We start from the raw sequence: 20,629 nt of genomic DNA, 5'->3' as shown, positions 1-20,629 counted from the left end.
CAACAGCACCCTCCCACCCATGTTCCCCAACAACAGGTGCACACAGGCTTACTGCCTTGGATACTGGAAATAGCACACAACCATCAAGGCTAGGAGCCATATATAGCCTTCGCCTCCTCCAGGAATTTATCCAACCCCCCTTTTAAAGCCATCCAGATTGGTGGCCATCACCACATCTCGTGGCAGTGAGTTCCATAATTTATTAAAGCATGCAATCATAGAGTTGGAAGGGGCCTACAAGGCCATCAACTCCAACTCAGTGCAGGAATCAGTGTACATGGGGTTCCCTGGTAGTTGCCCTTCCAGAAACTGACCAGGCCTAGACTCACTTAGCTTCTTCAAGGTTGCAGCATCCCATGCCATCACACCAGATAAGCTGGATTTATTTATTTATTACTTTTATTTATTTATTACATTTCTATACCGCCCAATAGCCGGAGCTCTCTGGGCAATTCACAAAAATTAGAAGCATTCAAAGTATAAAACAACAGTATAAAACCATAATATAAAATACAATATAAAAGCTCAACCAGATAAAAACAGCAGCAATGCAAAATTACAAATTTAAAACACCAAGTTAAAAAAAAACTATAGACTGTTAAAATGCTGGGAGAATAAAAAGGTCTTCACCTGGTGTCTAAAAGCATATAATGTAGGTGCCAAGCGAACCTCCTTAGGGAGCTCATTCCACAGCCGGGGTGCCACAGCAGAGAAGGCCCTGCTCCTGGTAGCCACCTGCCTCACCTCCTTTGGCAGGGGCTCACGGAGAAGGACCCCTGAGGATGACCTTAGGGTCCAGGCAGGTACATATGGGAGGAGGCGTTCCTTCAGATAACTTGGCCCCAAGCCGTTCAGGGCTTTAAATGTTAATACCAGAACTTTGAATTGGGCCCGGACCTGGACTGGCAGCCAATGAAGCTGGCTGCCAGTCCAGTACACACTATTGTCTCCTCACCACTGCGGTGGTCTACCCGAGGCTGGGCACTGCTGTTGGGCACTCGCCGTGCACCGCCTTACATCACCTATCCCAGGGCTGGATTAAGGCCCTCAGCACAGCGCATCATGGTGCCTCCTTGGCCCTTCCACTGCTTAGCCGGCAAGACATTAAGACTCCATAAGTGCTGAATGTGAAATAAGAATGAAAAACTCAGTTTTCTTCAAGGCCATCTCCCAGCCAGAACACACAACTGGTTAGGCCTCATCTAGAGTATTGCGTCCAGTTCTGGGCACCACACTTCAAGAAGGAGCGTGTTCAGAGGAAGGCAGCCAGGATGATCAGGGATCTGGAAACAAAGCCCTACGAAGAGAGACTGAAAGAATCGGGCATGTTTAGCCTGGAGAAGAGAAGATTGAGGGGAGACATGATAGCACTCTTCAAATACTTCAAAGGTTGTCACACAGAGGAGGGCCAGGATCTCTTCTCGATCCTCCCAGGGTGCAGGACACGGAATAACGGGCTCAAGTTAAAGGAAGCCCACCCTAGAGGCCTTCAAGAGGCAGCTGGACAACCGTCTGTCAGGGATGCTTTAGGGTGGATTCCTGCCTTGAGCAGGGGGTTGGACTCGATGGCCTTGTAGGCCCCTTCCAACTCTACTATTCTATGATTCTAAATCTAAACTATGTTTTGTTATATTTATTTAGCACTAAATAGCAGGAAGCAATATAAGCCAATGACTCACTTAGAACTAGAGCAACAGAAAAAATACAAATTTTCATCACTGTTTCAGGCATTTTTTAATAAAACTGTTATAAGGGGGAAATGCAAATGCAAATGCAAAACGTTATTGAAAACGATTTTTAATCTGGAATTCCTTAAAATTAGATGGCTACAGCTATGGTACTGGTAGGCTGCGGTGCCCCCTTCCCTTGGGGCCCTAAGCACGTGCTTATATTATTATTATTATTATTATTATTATTATTATTTATTTATTTATTTATATAGCACCATCAATGTACATGGTGCTGTACAGATAACACAGTAAATAGCAAGACCCTGCCGCATAGGCTTACAATCTAATAAGTTGTAGTAAACAATAAAGAGGGAAGGAGAATGCAAACAGGCACAGGGAAGTGTAAACAGGCACCGGGTAGGGAGAAGCTAACAGTATGACCTATCCATTCCAGCGAGATCTAAGCCTAGCATCTCCTTGACCTGTTAGTTTTCTGTGATGCAGGGACATTTTTCTTCACACTTCAGGCATCTCAATCCCAGCCAGCCTGCAGCACCCTAAAGTGACCCAGGAGTGGATTGATTGCTTGAGTTCATGCGTGCTTACTCCCAGGTAAATGTGGGTAGGATTGCAGAATCGGAGCTGACAGAATTGGGATATCATTAGTAGCTGTACTAACTAGCACTGGAGGCAATGAACACTGGTTTGCATTATTATTATTATTATATTTATTTATTTATTTATTTATTTAAAGCATTTTTATAGCGCCACCTCACCATTTCTGGCATCGAGGCACTCTACAATAACACATAAAACAATTCCATTAAAACCCTTAACCCACATTACAACAATTCCATTAAAACCCTCACCCTCAAACCATTATTATTATTATTATTATTATTATTTATTTATTTATTTATTTTTATACCACCCAATAGCCAAAACTTGCTGGGAAGTTCACGCAAAGCAAACAAACAAAAAAACCCACAACAACATAATACAGTAAAGAAAAACATAGTGAAAAAATTTTTAATGTTCAACATTTAAAACAATTTAAGAGCTATTAAAAATTTCAATAATAGACCTGTTCAAGACAGCTGACCTTGGTGCTCCATGATATGGTATTAAATGCCTGGGAGTAGAGCACAGCGCAGTCTTAACCTGGCACTGAAAAGAGCGGTCTTGGTGGGCAGCTCGCTCCGAAGTTGGGGGGCAACCCCAGAGAAGGCCCTCTCCCTCGTTTTGGAGCAATGTAATGGTTTGGGCCTACTGTGCCCAAGTCTAGGATACCAGTGAGGAGCAATCAAACAAAGTAGTATTTGCTCAGCCTTAACCTGGGATGTCTGTCAGTCGTGCTAAGAAATAAATACATTCCTAAATATTCTGCAGCCAAATTCTCAAACGAAAGCTAAATTTGCATTTTACTTTGCATAATTTATGCTGCAATTATTACAGTTTTGCACAATCTATTCTGATCATCCTGGGGCACAAGACTGAGCCACATGGGGCACTGAAGTTGCATCCCATAACCCCGGGCACCAGCATCCGCTCTGGCTTCTGAGATTCATTAGGCGTTGTCCAAAAGCATTGATTATACCAGTTGTCAGGAACGCTAGGAGTTGTTCTCTAAAACCAATCAGTGGCACCAGGTTGGTGAAAGCTGCCCTAAGGATTAGAAACTTGCTTTTAAATAAGTGCTGAGATTCTCAGCTGAATCTTGTGATTTTTGTAAACCAGACCCGTCTAAATGTGGCATATGTTCAATCCTGGCCGTAAACATACAGATCTGAAGCCTGGCTCTTTGGCTAGTGTGTAGTTAGCAGGGCAAGAAGGCACCGCTGTGCAGGTGCCGATTGAGAGACCAGCTCTGGTGCTGTTAAAAATGATTAAAAACTTTAATAGTTGTCTGTGTCTGGAATGTTTGACGTTTCGGATTAAAAATAATCCCTCAGGAGCTACAATCAATCAGATTGTACAATGTGTTATGCATATAGTTTACTATACTAGTGCCAGCATAGGACAGTTGAAACTGTAAAACGTTTTGAAATTCAAACAAAATAATCTTCAGGTGGTTTTACAATGCAGGCTTTGCAAGAATTTTAGTGTGATCATCGAATCACAGAACAGCAGAGTTGGAAGGGGCCTACAAGGCCATCAAGTCCAACCCCCTGCTCAATGCCGGAATCCACCCTGAAGCATCCCTGACAGATGGCTGTCCAGATGCCTCTTGAAGGCCTCTAGTGTGGGAGAGCCCACAACCTCCCTAGGTAACTGATTCCATTGTCGTCCTGCTCTAACAGTCAGGAAGTTTTTCCTGATGTCCAGCTGGAATCTGGCTTCCTGTAACTTGAGCCCGTTATTCCGTGTCCTGCACTCTGGGAGGATCGAGAAGAAATCCTGGCCCTCCTCTGTGTGACAACCTTTTAAGTATTTGGAAAGTGCTATCATGTCTCCTCTCAATCTTCTCTTCTCCAGGCTAAACATGCCCAGTTCTTTCAGTCTCTCTTCATAGGGCTTTGTTTCCAGACCCCTGATCATCCTGGTTGCCCTCCTCTGAATACGCTCCAGCTTGTCTGCGTCCTTCTTGAAATGTGGAGCCCAGAACTGGACACAATACTCTGAATGGGGCCTAACCAGGGCCGATAACTACTGTGGTTCATGTTTAATGCTCTAGAGAAAACCATTTGCTGCACTTTGTGAGAATTAAAAAAAAACCCCAAAACTTCTTATAAAACTATGAATCAAAGTACATTATATAGATATAAAAAACCCTCTAAATTTGATTGTATAGGCAATAAACCTCTATTAAAATGTTAAGAATACCATAGGTGTTGTACCCCATGTGAGTTTGGTTTTGTAAATAAGTTTTAAACAGTGTTAAACTGATTGATTGTAGCTCCTGGGGAAGGATTATTTTTAATCCGAAACATCAAGCATTCCAGACACGGACAACAACTATTAAAGATTTTAATTGTTTTTAACGGCACCAGAGCTAGTCTCTCAATCTGTGCCCTTTGGCTACTGTCCATCTTTATGCTGGCACCAGTGGTTAAAGGACCAGGAAGAGTAAGAATTAGAGAAGTGCTGTGTTTAAGGGATTTATGGGACAGGTGGAATTACCAGTCCTTCCCCCACCACCAATGTCAGATTAATGCAGGTCTGGTAACAAGCGTGGAGAATTGCATTGCTAGTTTCCCCACATATTCAACTTCAGCTCAGCTCCTTGTCACTGGCAGACTTTTCTTTCCAATGTGATGCCGATGACAAAAGAGTCCTGTCTGGAAATGTGAACATCATCTATGCACAATGTACACACTAAAACTGTTTACCTTTCCTTTACTGATTAACGGAGTTGAGACCTCGGCTCTAAGGTTTACTTTTCTTGCACGCTGATGAACTGATAAGCAGATCGATTGTTTGCTGCTTTTAAAAAGCAGGGGTTAACTTCACAAAAAAAAAGTGGTATGTTACGTGTGGACGTGCCGTGGCTAAAGTTTGCCTAACACAGGGATGGGTGAAGATTAGAAGACTTCTCGGTGTCCAGGGCTCCGCCAGGTGAACCAAACTGCCTCTGTGGACGTTGTCTGTTCAGCAGGTACCGTGGGCCCCGATGCATCTCAAGTTACTTGTGACTTAAGGCCAACTTAGACAGGACAGGTGGCTCTTTCATTCTTCCTCCCAACTTCTTTGTTTTGATTTCAGTCATTTTGTCAAAATTTCTTCGTGATGGATCCAGGTCTGCTTGTTTTAACTTGTCATACAGAACTGAGTGCACACACTCAGAGACATCAGATATTACAGAATCAAAGTAGAATCATAGAATTGTAGAGTTGGAAGGGGCCTCTAAGGTAACTGGTTCCATTGTCTTACTTCTCTAACAGTCAGGAAGTTTTTCCTGATGTCCAGGCTGTTTCTGGCTTCTTGTAACTTGAGCCCATTCTTCCGTGTCCTGCACTCTGGGATGATCAAGAAGAGATCCTGGCCCTCCCCTCTGTGACAACCTTCCAAGTCCTTGAAGAGGAAGCAGTTTTTTCACATGCAGCCCCCCACCCCCAACCCCAGTAGTGTCAAAACCATTTATGCGCAGTGCAATCCAATATTATGGAGAAAGGTATGGATGAATATTGCAACCTCAAGTCAGAGCGGACAGTTCTTTCTAGGGCTGTGCACAGACTCCCCCCCCCCCGGATCCCCAACTTCCGGATCAGGTCCGCTCCACCCTGCCTCGATCCGCCTATGCTCCGGTCCAATCCACTGTGGGGCACCAGATCCGAATCGGAGCGCCGCAGCGCCGCCGCCAGGTAAAACCCCCTCTTCTGCTTCCGTCGTGGTCTGGTGGCAGCTTCAACTGAGGCTGAGGCCTCAGTTGAATCCGCCGCCAGACCACGACAGAGTCAGGTAAGCCCCCCCTGCCCCCTTACCTGGCCCTGCCACCGTCGCTGCATGGACTGCGGCGGCGCCAGGTAAGCCCCCCTCCCGCCACACTTACCTTTTTTTCGGAGCTCCGGATCGAGGCTAAGGATCCGCTTTGTCTTGATCCACAGCTCCCCTGACCCGATTCATCTCCACTTTTGTTGGAGGCGAATCAGGCCGCTTCGCTATCGGTTCTAAGAACCAAAGCGAAGCGGAGCACAGCCCTAGTTCTTTCCCCACAATTGCCACTCCTGTTAGGAGGGAAAGTTTCAAGTATGAAAAACTCCCATGTTCTTATATCTTTAAATATTTTAAAGCAGCAAAAGAGGATACAGTCACTGCATTCTTGCTCCCATTCCCCCCCCCCCCAGCTCCTTGGGCTTCTCCTTCCTCCTGTAGCAAGCAGGACTCTGGGTTTACCCGATGGTGGACAAGAGTACCAGTGGAGGAACAAGATGGAAGGCAGGGAAGCAACATCTGTTTCCTGCCATTTGAGAATGTTTAAGGGAATTGGGCAGAATCTCTGGTTCTCCTAAATCTGGCCACAAGATCAGCGTTACCACCACAGACCAGCCCACACAATTCTGACCACCTGGCCCCGAGTGTAAGAGCAGAAATGCAGAAACATAGCTGCAGAGGAAAATATTTGCTGGTTCAAGCAATTAAGCTGAGCTGCATATTACAGGCAACCGTCCCCAGGGTCTCTAGTATAACTAGGATGTTTTTCTTTGCAAGCTCCTATGTGGAGATTAATTAATTCTCAAGCACAAACAGCCTGTTCCCAAAGGAAATTTGGTGTGTATTCACACACGTTTTTAAACGCTGTCCCTATGAGAAACACCACTGCTTCTGTCACTGGGGTGGATTCGAAAGGGGACCAACCCTGGACCAGAGCAATAACCAGCTCAAGTATTACAAACTATCAACAACATTGTACAACCCCTCAAATTGTTATTGACACAATGTTTACTAGGACAAGAGGGCAAGGTCTACCTACCTCTTCGTACAGAGCTAGCAGCAGCAGGTCATAGAATCATAGAAAAGCAGAGTTGGAAGAGGCCTACAAGGCCATCGAGTCCAACCCCCTGCTCAATGCAGAAATCCACCCTAAAGCATCCCTGACAGATGGTTGTCCAGCTGCCTCTTGACGGCCTCTAGTGTGGGAGAGGCCACAACCTCACCAGGCAACTGATTCCATTGTCGTACTGCTCTAACAGTCAGGAAGTTTTTCCTGATGTCCAGCTGGAATCTGGCTTCCTTTAACTTGAGCCCGTTATTCCGTGTCCTGCACTCTGGGAGGATCGAGAAGAGATCCTGGCCCTCCTCTGTGTGACCTTTTAAGGTCTGCAGAGCAGACATTTTGCACATCTCCTGGGAGGGCCCAGATTTATCGTCACGCCCAAACATATACCCTTGAGCATCTTAAATATACCTGGACACATGGAAGGCTCTAAAAAGTCCCATAATAAATGCTCCTCTCCCCTCAGTTGTGACCCCCAGCAGACATGCCGGCATAATGTGCCAAGGAAGATGAGAAGGCCATTCTGCCTTGACGACAGACTTAATTTTTTTCCCCTCTTGCGTTTTCATTCATTGTGTATTTTGTCTTCTTGTATTGAAAGCTTGCAAGCAGGGACGATCTTCTTTTACTAATTATTTGTAAGCTGCTCCTGGAGTCTTTTGGGGTGAGGGGTGGAATAAAAATAGACTAAATAAAATGAACTGCCCAGAGAGCTGCGGCTACTGGGCAGTATAAAAATGTAATAAATAAATAAATGCATGTTCTGGCCTCCTGTTCAAAGAAAAGTGTCTATGGAAGAGAGGGGAAGTTTGTGTACTGCTGGAAGCCAGCCACTTACACATCTTGGCAGGCTTGGATTGCACCATAATTGCCATGGTTCAATCATCAGTTATCCACACGTTGGCAATGCCCAGCTTAGATTACTGCAACACACTGTGGGTGGGGCTGCCTATGAAGACTGCACAGAAATGATAACTGATTTAGAATAGAGTAGGCAGGCAATTGACTGGGATTAGAATCCTACAATAGTAGAGTTGGAAGGGGTCTCTAAGGCCGTTGAGTCCAACCCCCTGCTCAATGCAAGAATCCACCTCAAAGCATCTCTGACAGAGGGCTGTCCAGCTGCCTCTAGTGTGGGAGAGCCCACAACCTCCCTAGGTAACTGATTCCACTGTCGTACTGCTCTAACAGTCAGGTATCCGGCTTCCTTTAACTTGAGCCTGCTATTCTGTGGCCTGCACTCTGGGAGGATCGAGAAGAGATCCTGGCCCTCCTCTGTGTGACAACCTTTCAAGTCCTTGAAGAGTGTTATCATGTCTCCTTGCAATCTTCCCTTCTCCAGGCTAAACATGCTCAGGTCTTTCAGTCACTCCTCATAGGGCTTTGTTTCCAGGCAATATTCATTAAGTTGAAGATATTAAACTGGTGCAGAGAGAACGTCACTGGTGTCCAGTGACTTTCCAGGATAATCCAATGGGCTGGTTTTTGACTCAAGCCCCAAACAGCCTGGGAGCAGAAGATCAAGTAAAAGCTTGCCTGGGTATACAGATATTCAGTGGAGGCACTACTCTGGGTGCCGCTACCCCTGGAGGTAAGATGGGTAGCTACCTCAGGAGGAACCATTTTGGACTGTTCTGCCCCTGGTTATGTAACACTCCAGACATACCATGCGCCCACATTTCTATAGTTTGTGCCAGGTGAAAGAGATTTTATTTTCTTTGGTTTTTCGAGATTTGATTTATTCTTTTGGCCACCTTCTGTCCATGGACACACAACGCAGCTCTCGAGATTAAAAGCAACAGGAGATTAAACTATAAACATGCTGTCAACATGAAAAATAAATGGGTGAAGACAGCAGCAGATAAAACCAAATTAAAAAACCAGCAGGTTAAAAAGCCAGGCCTAGTAAATGTTAAAAGAAACATACGAACGCCGAAACAAGTGTTAACACCTTATTATACACGAGTTCACGTTTCTGTTGTCATTTTGCTGCTGTATTTTGTATTGTTGTAATTTTGTAAGGTGCCTTTTTTGTTGTTGTTTATTCGTTCAGTCGTTTCCGACTCTTCCTGACTTCATGGACCAGCCCACGCCAGAACTTTCTGTCGGCCGTCGCCACCCCTAACTCCCCCAAGGTCAAGTCTGTCACCTCCAGAATATCCTCCATCCATCCATCTTGCCCTTGGTCGGCCCCTCTTCCTTTTGCCTTCCACTTTCTCTAGCATCAGCTTCTTCCCCAGGGTATCCAGTCTTCTCATTATGTGGCCAAAGTACTTCAGTTTTGCCTTTAATACCATTCCCTCAAGTGAGCAGTCTGGCTTTATTTCCTGGAGTATGGACTGGTTTGGTCTTCTTGCAGTCCAAGGCACTCTCAGAATTTTCCTCCAACACCACAGTTCAAAAGCATCTATCTTCCTTCGCTCAGCTTTCCTTATGGTCAGGCTCTCGCAGCCATAGGTTACTACGGGGAATACCATTGCTTTCACTATGCGGACCTTTGTTGTCAGTGTGGTGTCTCTGCTCTTAACTATTTTATTAAGATTTGTCATTGCTCTCCTCCCAAGAAGTAAACGTCTTCTGATTTCCTGGCTGCAGTCAGCGTCTGCAGTAATCTTTGCGCCCAGAAATACAAAGTCTTTCACTGCCTCTATGTTTTCTCCCTCTATTTGCCAGTTATCAATCAAGCTGGTTGCCATAATCTTGGTTTTTTTGAGGTTTAACTGCAACCCAGCTTTTGCACTTTCTTCTTTCACCTTCGTCATAAGGCTCCTCGGCTCCTCCTCGCTTTCAGCCATTAAAGTGGTATATACACAGGTGTGCATTTCACAAAGTTAGGCTTATAGAGCAAGGAACCTACGTTTGGATCTGTATGTTCACTGTATTTTTTCCCCCTGAGCACCATGCTGATGTGTGCTGCTTCCACTCAGGAAAAGCAGGAAGCAGAAAGAAAAAGAGCTGGGCTGGAAGCAGCAGCCGCAAGCAAACAAAATCATCCAGTACATCCAAAGTGCAAAGCAACAGCAATCGATTATTAACACCCAGGGAGCAGAGGTTACGGAAAAGCACACAGGGGAGAGCATGGGGTCACCTGAGATGGGTCGGGGAACCATAGCTCAGTGGCAGAAGCACTGCTTTGCAGGCCCTCAGCATCTCCAGATAGAATGATCTCAGGTGATGGGAAAGACGTCAAGAGATCCACAGAGCAGATTGACCAACGACTAGTATGAGCCGATTTTATATGCAATGTCATATGGACAGGCACATTTGTGGAAAAGGCAGCAAGGGCTCCAGAAGCCAAATGAACCAGGGTCCCACCATGCTGGAAGCCAGCCCCTCTTGTCCTAGGAGCCATAACAGTCAGCAATAGAGCCAGAGCTGCAGTGCAAACACAGCCAGAGACCAATTCATCAGAGGAGAGCCATGGCTGCCAGTCATTGTCAACAATACTGCGCTAGATGAGCCCCAATAGAATCACTGACCATAAGACCCGTAGGAATTTTAAGGTGGACAAGTTTTCTCTTCAAATGCTGTTAGGGCATGCCTGAAGGAAGGGTAAAATCTTGGATAGACATCTGGCAACCCGGGCATAAATTTTGTAGGACGCCATTTTGTTTTGGGCATATACCCGCAGTAGCTAATATTGAATTTCGTACTATTTTGTTCTTGTCAGTATACCTATACTAAATACGACATGGTTTTTGGATTCCTTATACAATTTCCTATTAGATAAGACTATTTTTATTCCTCTAGGACATTTGAATGTGACTATTTTGACTCTATTTTGCTAGTATTAAAACCATTTTTTAAAATTTTATCTACTTATTTCCTGACAAAAGATATTTATATTTTGATGTACAAATATAACAGCATTTGAAGAGAAAAATATATATGCCCAAAACGAGTACCCAGTTAGCTGGGGGAAAGGTAATAACGGCCGGGGAAGGCAACGGCAAACCACCCCACTATAAGGCCTGCCAAGAAAACGTCAGCGAAACCAAGAGTCAGTCATGACTCAGTGCTTGCACGAGAGGTTCCTTTCCTTTCCTTCAGGCATGCCCTAACAGCATTTGGCATCTAAGGTCCTCCTCCGAGTGCCTACTCCGAGGGAAGCTCCGAGGATGGCAACAAGGGAGAGGGCCTTTTCGGTGGTGGACCCCTAACTGTGGAATGATCTTCCCAATAAGGCTCGCCTGGTGCCAACGTTATCTTTTCGGCGCCAGGTCAAGAACTTTCTCTTCTCCCAGGCATTTTAACAGCATTTAATAACGTTAAGTTTGTTTTAATGGACCCCAGAATTGTTGTTTTAAATGAATACTGTTGTTGTTTTTATACTGTTTTTATGTTTTTTAAATTTTTTGTATACTTTTAATGTCTACTATTTTAATTGTTGTAAACTGCCCAGAGAGCTTCGGCTGGGGGGTGGTATATAAATGTAATAAAATAAATAAATAAATAAATTTGAAGAGAAAACTTGTCCACCTCAAAATTCCTACGGGTCTTATGGTCAGTGACTGGACTACCCATGGTCTGACTCCGTAAAAAAGAACTTCCTATGTGGCTTCAACGAAATGGGCCTTTGGAGGATACCAGAACCAAGTACTGGGACCAGTGTGGGGGAACCAGGACACTGAAGGCTTGAAGTCGAGGGTTTTTATAGGATTTCAACAAAAGGATCAAAGCAAATAGTTCTTGGTCCAAATGAGATGCCCTAAAACAAGGAAGGGAAATGGCTTTGAGTACTGTTGGGACAGCAGCTTCAACAAGACGGATCTCAGACGGACCCCAATCCAATCACTAAGTGATTATAGTTCTTGAAGGTGTGGATCTTCTACCCCATCGCAGTGCTTGACACCAATTCTAGGGACAGGCAATATACTGTGACCACTTTCCTTACCACAGTTGCAGTTCTCCCAGACAGGCCTTTACTCACTGGGTTTTGAAACAGCTACATGCAAGGATTGTGCGCATTCTCCAGCTCCAGTGGCACAGTACAGACAAGCATAATTGAGCAACTGAAGCCACCGAACGTTAGGACAGCAGCTGTCTAGAAGTTATCAGATGACAACTCTCATCATCATTGACCACTGGCCATGCTTGCTGGGGCTGATGGGAGTTGAAGTCCCTCATTATCTGGAAGTCCACAGATTCCCACCACTGCTTTAGGCCTTCATGTATCTTAGAAAAGCTGTAACATTAGTAGAGGAGGGCCAGGATCTCGTCTCGATCCTCCCAGAGTGCAGGACACGGAATAATGGGCTCAAGTGACAGGAAGCCAGATTCCGGCTGGACATCAGGAAAATCTTCCTGACTGTTGGAGCAGTACAGCAGTGGAACCAATGACCTAGGGAGGTTGTGGGCTCTCCCACCCTAAAGGCAGGTGGACAACCGCCTGTCAGGGATGCTTTAAGGTGGATTCCTGCATTGAGCAGGGGGTTGGACTCGATGGCCTTAGAGGCCCCTTCCAACTCTGCTATTCTATGATTCTACTAGAAGTCAGAAGGGGCTGCCAAGGAGGGCCTCCCTTGGGCAACAGACGGGGCTCCAAGACGCCTCCTCCATCACAGCAGAAGCAATTGAGCTTAGCTGCCACGTCTACCAGGTGCAGAGTATGACTTTTCTTCAGAGATGAATGTGGGTCACCTTGGTGGAGAATCCACATTCCTTTAGCTTTGAATATTCACTCTCCGAACAAAATCTTCCCTTGAAAAGGCTACCTGAACACTTCTTGCATTGCCCCAAAGTTCAGTATATTGTAGTACATGAAAGAGAACAACACTCAGTCAAACAGCACGGATGTTCAACTGAGATCAAAGCCCCCTTCGCTACTGGAGAAAGAAGTTGTGTTGCACATCACCAGTTATTCAGCTTCATTTCTGGGCATACATTTAGGCTGCCCAGCCTGCATCTAGGAGAGACATTTAGTTGATTATGGATTTCACTCACTGCAATACTCAACGAGGGTGGCTAGTTTCCAACCCTAGCTCAGCAGGAGAGCACCTGCTTTGTGTGGAGAAGGGCCCAGGTTCAATCCCTGGCATTTCTAGGAAGGGCTGGGAAAGTCTTCTCCCCGGGAGCCACTGCCAGGCAGTGCTAGATAGACCAAGGGTCTGACTCGGTATAAAGCAGCCTCCCACGTGCCTAAAGGCTCTGCAGAAGACTTAAACCACGTCTTCACCCACTCTCCCATGTGCCCTGGGGCTTGCTTCAGCAGGTAGGATGGTGGCTGAAGAGAGTAGGAACAGGGTGGGCTATACAACAGCTGCAGCCAGTTTTGCTGCCGTAGAGAGTTTAAAGGCAAAGAAACAATGTTCTGAATTGGGACCTGGCAAATTCAATTATTGGCAAGGAACAAGCAGAAGAGAACACTGGTGGCCAGGGAACTAAGCAGACGAGAAACAGGCATGTGCGGGCACACTTCATAAATACATCCATCCAGTTTCATATGCTCTTACTGAAGAAGTTTAGGCATCTCATTTAAGTCACAGTTCTTTCAAAGATGTCGAGATGGGTGGAGGAAGGAACCAAATGTCAATTTCCACTAGAGCCTAGCAAGCAATTAAACTGTAAAGCCGGGGTGGGCAACGTGTGGCCCTCCAGATTATTGGACTGCAACTCCCATGGTCCCTCACCACTACCTATACTGGACCGTACAGATGGGAGCTGTAGGCCAGAATATCTGGAGGGCCACGAATTACCCAGCCCGTGCTCTAAACGCACAGCATTGGAGAATCTGAGATTCAGAACTGCCATAAACTAACCTTATACTCTTCAGCCGACGAGAAACTTATTAAATTGGGATCAGGTTTTGTGCCAGGACTAGCTACAGAGGGACTTACTTCAGCCGCATACTGAGGGAGAACTTGGGCACCTTAAGTCCTATTAGATAACTTGAATAGGACCAAGAATGCTAGCGCTGGTGGAGATTACCATGAATATGGGTTACTGCTTTATTTTAAAAGGAATCTGTTACTGCAATGCCTTCGCTGTTGTTAACAAATAATCCTCTACGCCTTCTTACGTATGATGAACCACGGGGAAAGAGAACAAAAGGCAAGACAAGATCAAATGTACAAAAATGGAATATAGTCTGAATTTTATTTTCAGTCCAGTTTTAGACTCTAGATGGATACAGCATCTGTAAAAAGGGGGGGAAAGAGAGGAAAAGTTAGAAATTCATAAACGAAAACCACAGATACACAACACTTAGGTAAAGTCTGAATCCAATGTTAGTCCTACATAGAGTAAACCCACTGAAGTGAATGTAACTTACTAGATTCAACCTTAGGTAAGAGAACCTGCTTCCAATAATATTGTATTCACAGCCTCTATATGACACGCAGGGATCCTCTAGAAGTGCCAAAATTACATTGTCCCCAGTGATTCAGGCTGGACATCAGGAAAAACTTCCTGACTGTTACAGCAATACGGCAATGGAACCAGTTACCTAGGGAGGTTGTGGGCTCTCCCACACTAGAGGCCTTCAAGAGGCAGCTGGACAACCATCTGTCAGGGATGCTTTAGGGTGGATTCCTGCATTGAGCAGGGGGTTGGACTTAATGGCCTTAGAGGCCCCTTCCAACTAGACTATTCTAAGATTCTGACATTACATCAGCTCTATATATCTCTAGACACACTAGAAAGATTCTTCAAGCGCCAAGTCCTAATTTCCTTGTTTGCCCAGGAGCAAAACGCTGCTGCCTTCCAGTATGAGCCCAAGAATCCATCGACTGACATTCCCAAGGGGCAGTAAAACGCCTCAACACTGCCCAGAAGGGCCAGATGTCCCTTTGCCTGACAAAAGGGGCCAGGGGTCACAGCGCCAGCGATCAGCACCATAACTTCAGTATCCACTGACAATAGCGCTAGGGAAAGAACTTGAGATGCAGCTCACAGACATCGCTGCTGGGTTCAAACCCAATGGACTCCCCCCCTCTTCTCATCTATCCTTACAGCCACCGCTAGAGGCAGATTAGACTGAAAACTGTATTTTCTGAGGACAATGGAATGACTTAACCAAATCCTACATTAACTACTTTCCCACACTAGCACATGAACTTTTTAAAGCCATTTATTAGGAGCCTTTGGAAGCATTATTTTCTGCATGTGAATTCCATGCCTAAAGTAACGTGGCACTATCAGACCCCCCTACCAGCCCTCCACAATACACCACAGCCAACTGTGACACTCACTGCAACTGGAGGCAAACAGCAAGATAAAGTACATGGGTGCCAAGCAACTGACACAGAAAAAACCTCTCACTACTCCATTTATGTCTTTATTTATTTAAGAATGACCACCCCACATCTCCATCTATTAAAAAAAATAATCCTAGAAGCAGTTTATTTAGCTGGTCATTCGAAGGCCAAACAATCTCGCTCATCCAGGCCTCAGGCCTGCTACAGACACTCGTCCTCACCACTCGGATCCTGTGTCCAATGGCTTTGGCCGGGAGGTTGGAGCGGAACTTTGCTCGCACCATGCCGCTGTTTCCGTGGGCGCGCGTCACTTTCCCCCAGATGACTCTGGTCCTGTTGGGTTTGCCGCCAGGAGTCACCGTGTTGCTGACAAAGAGAAACAAGCAAACTATTAAGGCCCAGAACCTTGTACACCTGGGGCAAATACAAGACAGCTCTAAGCTCTGTTCCAGTTCATACATGCAGTATGTCACTTGAACATGTGAACTGTTTTCACTAAAAAAAAGTACTGTGGGTGAATAGCTATCGGGCGATATAGAAGTTCTCTCTGTGATGATTCATTCACACATCCAAATTGTCCACTGATGTAACAACCAGTAGTAAGTGATGAACGTGTGGATTTGATAGACGTACAGCTCCCCACAAAATGAGAACTGTTCCGCTTTATCCCAACAGCCAATGGACTGTTCTTTTCACCAAGGGAGGACAACTTCAGAATGGCGAAAGGGCTTTGAGAAATTCTTGCAGCAGCGCAGTAATTCCAAATATGAGCTCAGTCTGAGCTTGCTCTGTTGGTCCCACAGAATCAGAGAGAATAAGGAAAGGCTGATCTTTCTGCCAAATTTCAATCCCTAGCAGTGTCTTCAGGAGACAAAAGTATTAGATCCCTTCGTCAATGAACTATCCCTCAGGTAAGTAGGATTCAATGAAGAAGTCATCATCTGCATTAGCTGCAAACTGCAGCAAGTACTACACCAAAAGGAGAAAATGTTCAGACAACTAACAGTTATGCTACATCTAACTCCAGCCTTTTATCTTTAAGTTCCTCCAATCTGAATCAGCAGACCAAATAGTACCATAAAGAGGACACCTCTTTTTCTTTGCCTTTTTTACACCTAGTAGGCAGGTGTGGGGTTATTCCTGATCTTGAAACATTTCCAATTACTAGAGGCAGCATAAAATCCTAGCAGCTGGGTGGGAATAATGGCAAAATTTGTAAGCGCCAGGATCCAGAAGTGCTTAGTTGCCCGGGACTTTTATTTTACTTGGCATATTTATATTTCATCTGCTTCAGGAAGCTTAGTATACATGTATTCTGCATTTTAACCTCAAAAAAGCCTCATCATAGGATATCACCAGGTCAGGCAATTTGTCTATCTAGCTCCATGTCATATACATTGACCGACAGCTGCTTGCTCTCAGGCAAAGAGTTTTCCCACATCACTTGCAACCTGATCTTTTTAACTGAAGATGCCGGGACCTTCGGGATTATGCTCCCAACCTTACACAGTTATGTTAGGCTGAAAGACATCAACTTGCTCAAGGTCACTTAGCAAGAGCAGCAATCTGGACCCCAGTTTCCCTGATCCAAGTCTAAAACTAAGTCTAAATCCAAGACGCCCTATGGCCTCTCTTGGCCCAATTATTCACGTCGCGGCCTCTTGCTCCAAACGTGTGTAACTTCACACAAAAAAGAAAACAAACTCTTAATCAGTTTTTGCTTCTTTTATTCCAACACATACTCCTCCCCGCGTCACTTTGCCAAACTGCTCAGGGCTTAACTGAGACAAAAACACATGTTTAATTCCGAACTATATTCTAGACCTGACTTCATGCATTTTACCAGTCAAAGTAAAACTTGACCTCAAAGCCACAGCAGTGTGTAATACCAACATGTCCATGAGAATACATGACAAAGATCAAGTACAAGGCACTATTCTCCATTAAAGACAGGCACTCACTTTTTTGCTTTGTACACATAGGCGCATTTCTTCCCTAAGTAGAATTCTGTCTCGTTGCGGGAATAAACCCCCTCAATCTTCAGAAGAGCTGTGTGCTCTCTTTGGTTTCGGAGGCCTCGCTTGTAGCCAGCAAAAGTGGCTTTGGACCACAACCTAGGGAACAAAGCACACACACAGAATTAAGTACCAGCCATTCCAGCACACTTCATTGCAACATAAAGCCTTTAGGTCCAAACTGATTCCATATCAGCAGAAAGCATGTTACAGCCTGAATTGCTAGGGAAAAAAACCCTATAGATGCTTCTGTAGTGCTAAGATATTTAATATACAACAACCTTTTGTAGCTTGTAAATACACTGGCACTAGTCTATCCATGTGACACACTGCACAACAAAGGAAGATGCAAGAGAGAAACACATGTAAAAGGAGAGGTTTTAAGAGGAAGGCAAGAATTCCCAAGGAATGCAGTGTCCTACCTGCCAGTCATGCTGTTGCCTTGAAGTCCTGTCTCCAGCAGGCCTAAGGAAGGAAACACACACAAAGAACTTATCAACTGGAATATGCAGTGCTCAATACGAGCCTAATAAACCTGACTTGTGTGAAATGGGTAATGCCAGTCTTCCTGAAGCTTTTTCCTTCTCCTTTACATAGCAAGTAGACAGAGAAAAGACTGACTAGGATAACCTAGTCAGCAGCACAATTCACTCCATCCAGGACATTCCCTTAATCTGGCGTCCAAGTCCCGTAAGTTCACTGTTCCCTCTCTGCCTACTTACTTCCTCTACACTTCACCATAAAGTATCAGTAAGCCATTTATGTGCCCCAACAAATACGGCCACTAAAAAACCTACCAGCAAACATGTACATAGACAAAAAGCTTTTCCTCTCTTGCAGTTCACTAACAATTTCCCAATTAAAAACGTTAAAATGTGGGCTGTGCTAACAGTGGAGAAATGGCTTGAATGAAAGGCTATGGGTGCTGCAGTAGTCTGAAATACAGAAATATAACACTTCACTTGACATGGTTTGCAGTAAGAAGCAATAACCACAAAGTAAGGCAAGTTTGACAAAAACCAAAATACCTTTCACAAGTGATGTAAATCCCTCTTTATTTGAACAAACATTTAATATCCAACCGTTATTCAAGATTATATAACACTGAGTAGTTGAGAACACTGGCTAGCATTTATATAGTCCTGTCTGGCTGAAACAGCAGCGTTAGAACTGGACTGGAGAGACACTGGTTTAGATTCCTGCTGATCCCACTGGGCAATACACTCTTAGGAATATTCAGGTGGTCATTAAACAACTTCTATACCTATGCAGGCTCTAAACCACACAGGGAGCCTACAAAAATACAAAAGGGTCTCCCCTGAAGAGGTTATGTATCAACATGAAGAGGGTGATGAGGGAGGAAGCAGGTGGTGGAGCTGATGTGTTCATCCTTGCTCTCTCTACGTGTGTTCATTATACCGTAAACTGAAAGACCTAAACTGCCTCAAGTAGCTGTTGTGAGAATAAAGAAGGATAAAACCAATCTACCCCATCCTGAGTTCTTTGGAGGAGGAACGTGATACAGAGGTGACACATTTAGTCAGCAATGCTCAAAGCGGTTCACCTAAGCTCTTACAATAACCCTGCAAAGTAGGCCAGTATTACTATCTCAATCTGCAAGAGAGGAATGGAGCTTAAAGAATTGCTTGTCTGAGGTCAGATTTCCTAGCTACTACAGCTGCCAGCTCATTAGAATTACCACTACCCCAACCAGTCAAATGTCTCATTGCAGCGAAGCCCACAGGCAGCGCACCCCAGCAACTGATGCCTCTAAATATACAGGTCCCATTTAGTTATCGTCAACAGAACTACCCACTTCCATGAGTTTGCCTAAGCTTTTGTGGCACCTAAAACACTAGAACGTTATATTGGGGAATCAGGTTTTGTGGACCGGAGCCTGCTTTGTCAGGTGCAACAATGGCGACCGAAGGAGACAGGCATGAAGTAGTGCAGCCTCCCCAACCTGATTCCACCCACATGCCTTGGACTATAAGTCCCAGGGTACCAGATTGGGGAAGGCTGCACATTAGAGGGCACTGATACTCCTTTTTTTGGCTGTTCTTAAAATCTATAGAATTGTCTGCTCTTGACTGGCAGCTGTCCTTCAGGGTCTCAGGCAAGGCAAAGGGGTCTTTCCCCAAAAAAAACCCTTTTTGCTGGAGATCTTCTGGCTTGTATGTAAAAGGCTCTTCTAAGACAAGCACTCTGTCACCAAGCTATAGCTACTGAGTCTTAAAAACATTTCCCAGCTTTAAATATCACACTCCCCAAGAACCAAGGCAGCAAGGCAGGATCTAGTCTCCTGTAAGATTAATGGCAGCCCACCTTGATTAGCAGTCAGTCAATCCAGGCCAGACAAAGAATTGATTTTTAACTCTCTGTGTGATTTTAAGGCAGCTTTAAAGACCAGGCCTATCCAGATCAATGTAAAATCAAGAATTTTTAAAGATGTGTCAATTCCTGTTCTAACGTTGTTCCCCGCCTTGATCCAAAGGGAGAGGCGGGTAAGAAATAAATATATTATTATTACTGCCTCTGATACTGGAGACAGCAAGCAGCCATCAGGACTAGTAGCCACGGACAGCCTTAGAGTCATAGAATAGCTGAGTTGGAAGGGGCCTACAAGGCCATCCAGTCCACCCCCCTGCTCAATGCAGGAATCCACCCTAAAGCATCCCTGACAGAGGGCTGTCCAGCTGCCTCTTGAAGTCCTCCTCCTCCATGGGCTCTTTTTCTACGTGCCTTAGAGCCAAGGGGCCCCTTTGCACCACCAACCCATCCCAGACGTTGGCCCCGTTCAGAAGACACCTTAAACCACGGCTTTAACCACCGTGAAAAGGGGCAAAACGCCTTCTTGGCCGTGGTTTAAGGTGTCTTCTGAACGCGGCCCTGTTTTCTGGCTTAGCCGCCGTGGTTCGAGCTGTCTTCTGGATGGGGGCGCCCGGAGTCTTCCCCCCCCCGCCCAGAAAGAGATCCCCCCACCGCCTAGAAAGAGATCCCCCCACCGCCTACTGCCAGAGAGGCGCTCTGTGGCATCAGCCCAGGCCCCGGCAGCATCCATCCCGCATCCGAGCCATCCCGCCGCCGCCCGCCGCCCAACCCGGCCATTCCCGCCCGCCGGCCCTCGCCGTGTCCGCCCGCCTGCCTCCGAGACCGCTTCGCCCCGCTCCTTCGCCACCAACGCCTCGCACAGCTCCGCTAGCTCGCTCTCACCTCAACAGCACCAGCCCAAGATGGCGGCGAGAAAGAGCGAGCGCAGCCGCGGGGCAAGCTGGGATAGGGAATCGCAAGGACCCCCGTCCGCCGCCGCCGGTC

General features: G+C 45.6%; 1 protein-coding gene across 1 annotated transcript; it reads right to left on the bottom strand.

The window, feature by feature from the left end:
* Window positions 1-14,172: 14,172 nt before the first annotated feature.
* On the bottom strand, window positions 14,173-20,556 carry RPL35A (ribosomal protein L35a). The gene is made up of 5 exons (XM_063131748.1): window positions 20,528-20,556; window positions 17,737-17,779; window positions 17,261-17,413; window positions 15,521-15,665; window positions 14,173-14,239 (listed from the first exon to the last, which is right to left on the bottom strand). The coding sequence occupies exons 2-5, from the start codon at window positions 17,745-17,747 to the stop codon at window positions 14,216-14,218; spliced, it is 333 nt and encodes a 110-aa protein (XP_062987818.1). The 5' UTR covers window positions 17,748-17,779; window positions 20,528-20,556; the 3' UTR covers window positions 14,173-14,215.
* Between the last annotated feature and the right edge of the window lie 73 nt (window positions 20,557-20,629).

Source organism: Elgaria multicarinata, chromosome 8, assembly GCF_023053635.1.
Source record: "Elgaria multicarinata webbii isolate HBS135686 ecotype San Diego chromosome 8, rElgMul1.1.pri, whole genome shotgun sequence".
NCBI classification, from domain to species: Eukaryota; Metazoa; Chordata; class Lepidosauria; order Squamata; family Anguidae; genus Elgaria; species Elgaria multicarinata.
Note: the sequence above shows the minus strand (reverse complement) of the source record. Positions and strands in the feature narration are given on the sequence as shown.

Coding starts and splice junctions, on each gene's coding strand:
- RPL35A (XM_063131748.1), bottom strand. Junction 15,666..17,260: donor TATGTGTACAAAGCAAAAAA/GTGAGTGCCTGT, acceptor TCTCTTTGTCAG/CAACACGGTGACTCCTGGCG. Junction 14,240..15,520: donor TTGGACACAGGATCCGAGTG/GTGAGGACGAGT, acceptor CCCTTTTTACAG/ATGCTGTATCCATCTAGAGT.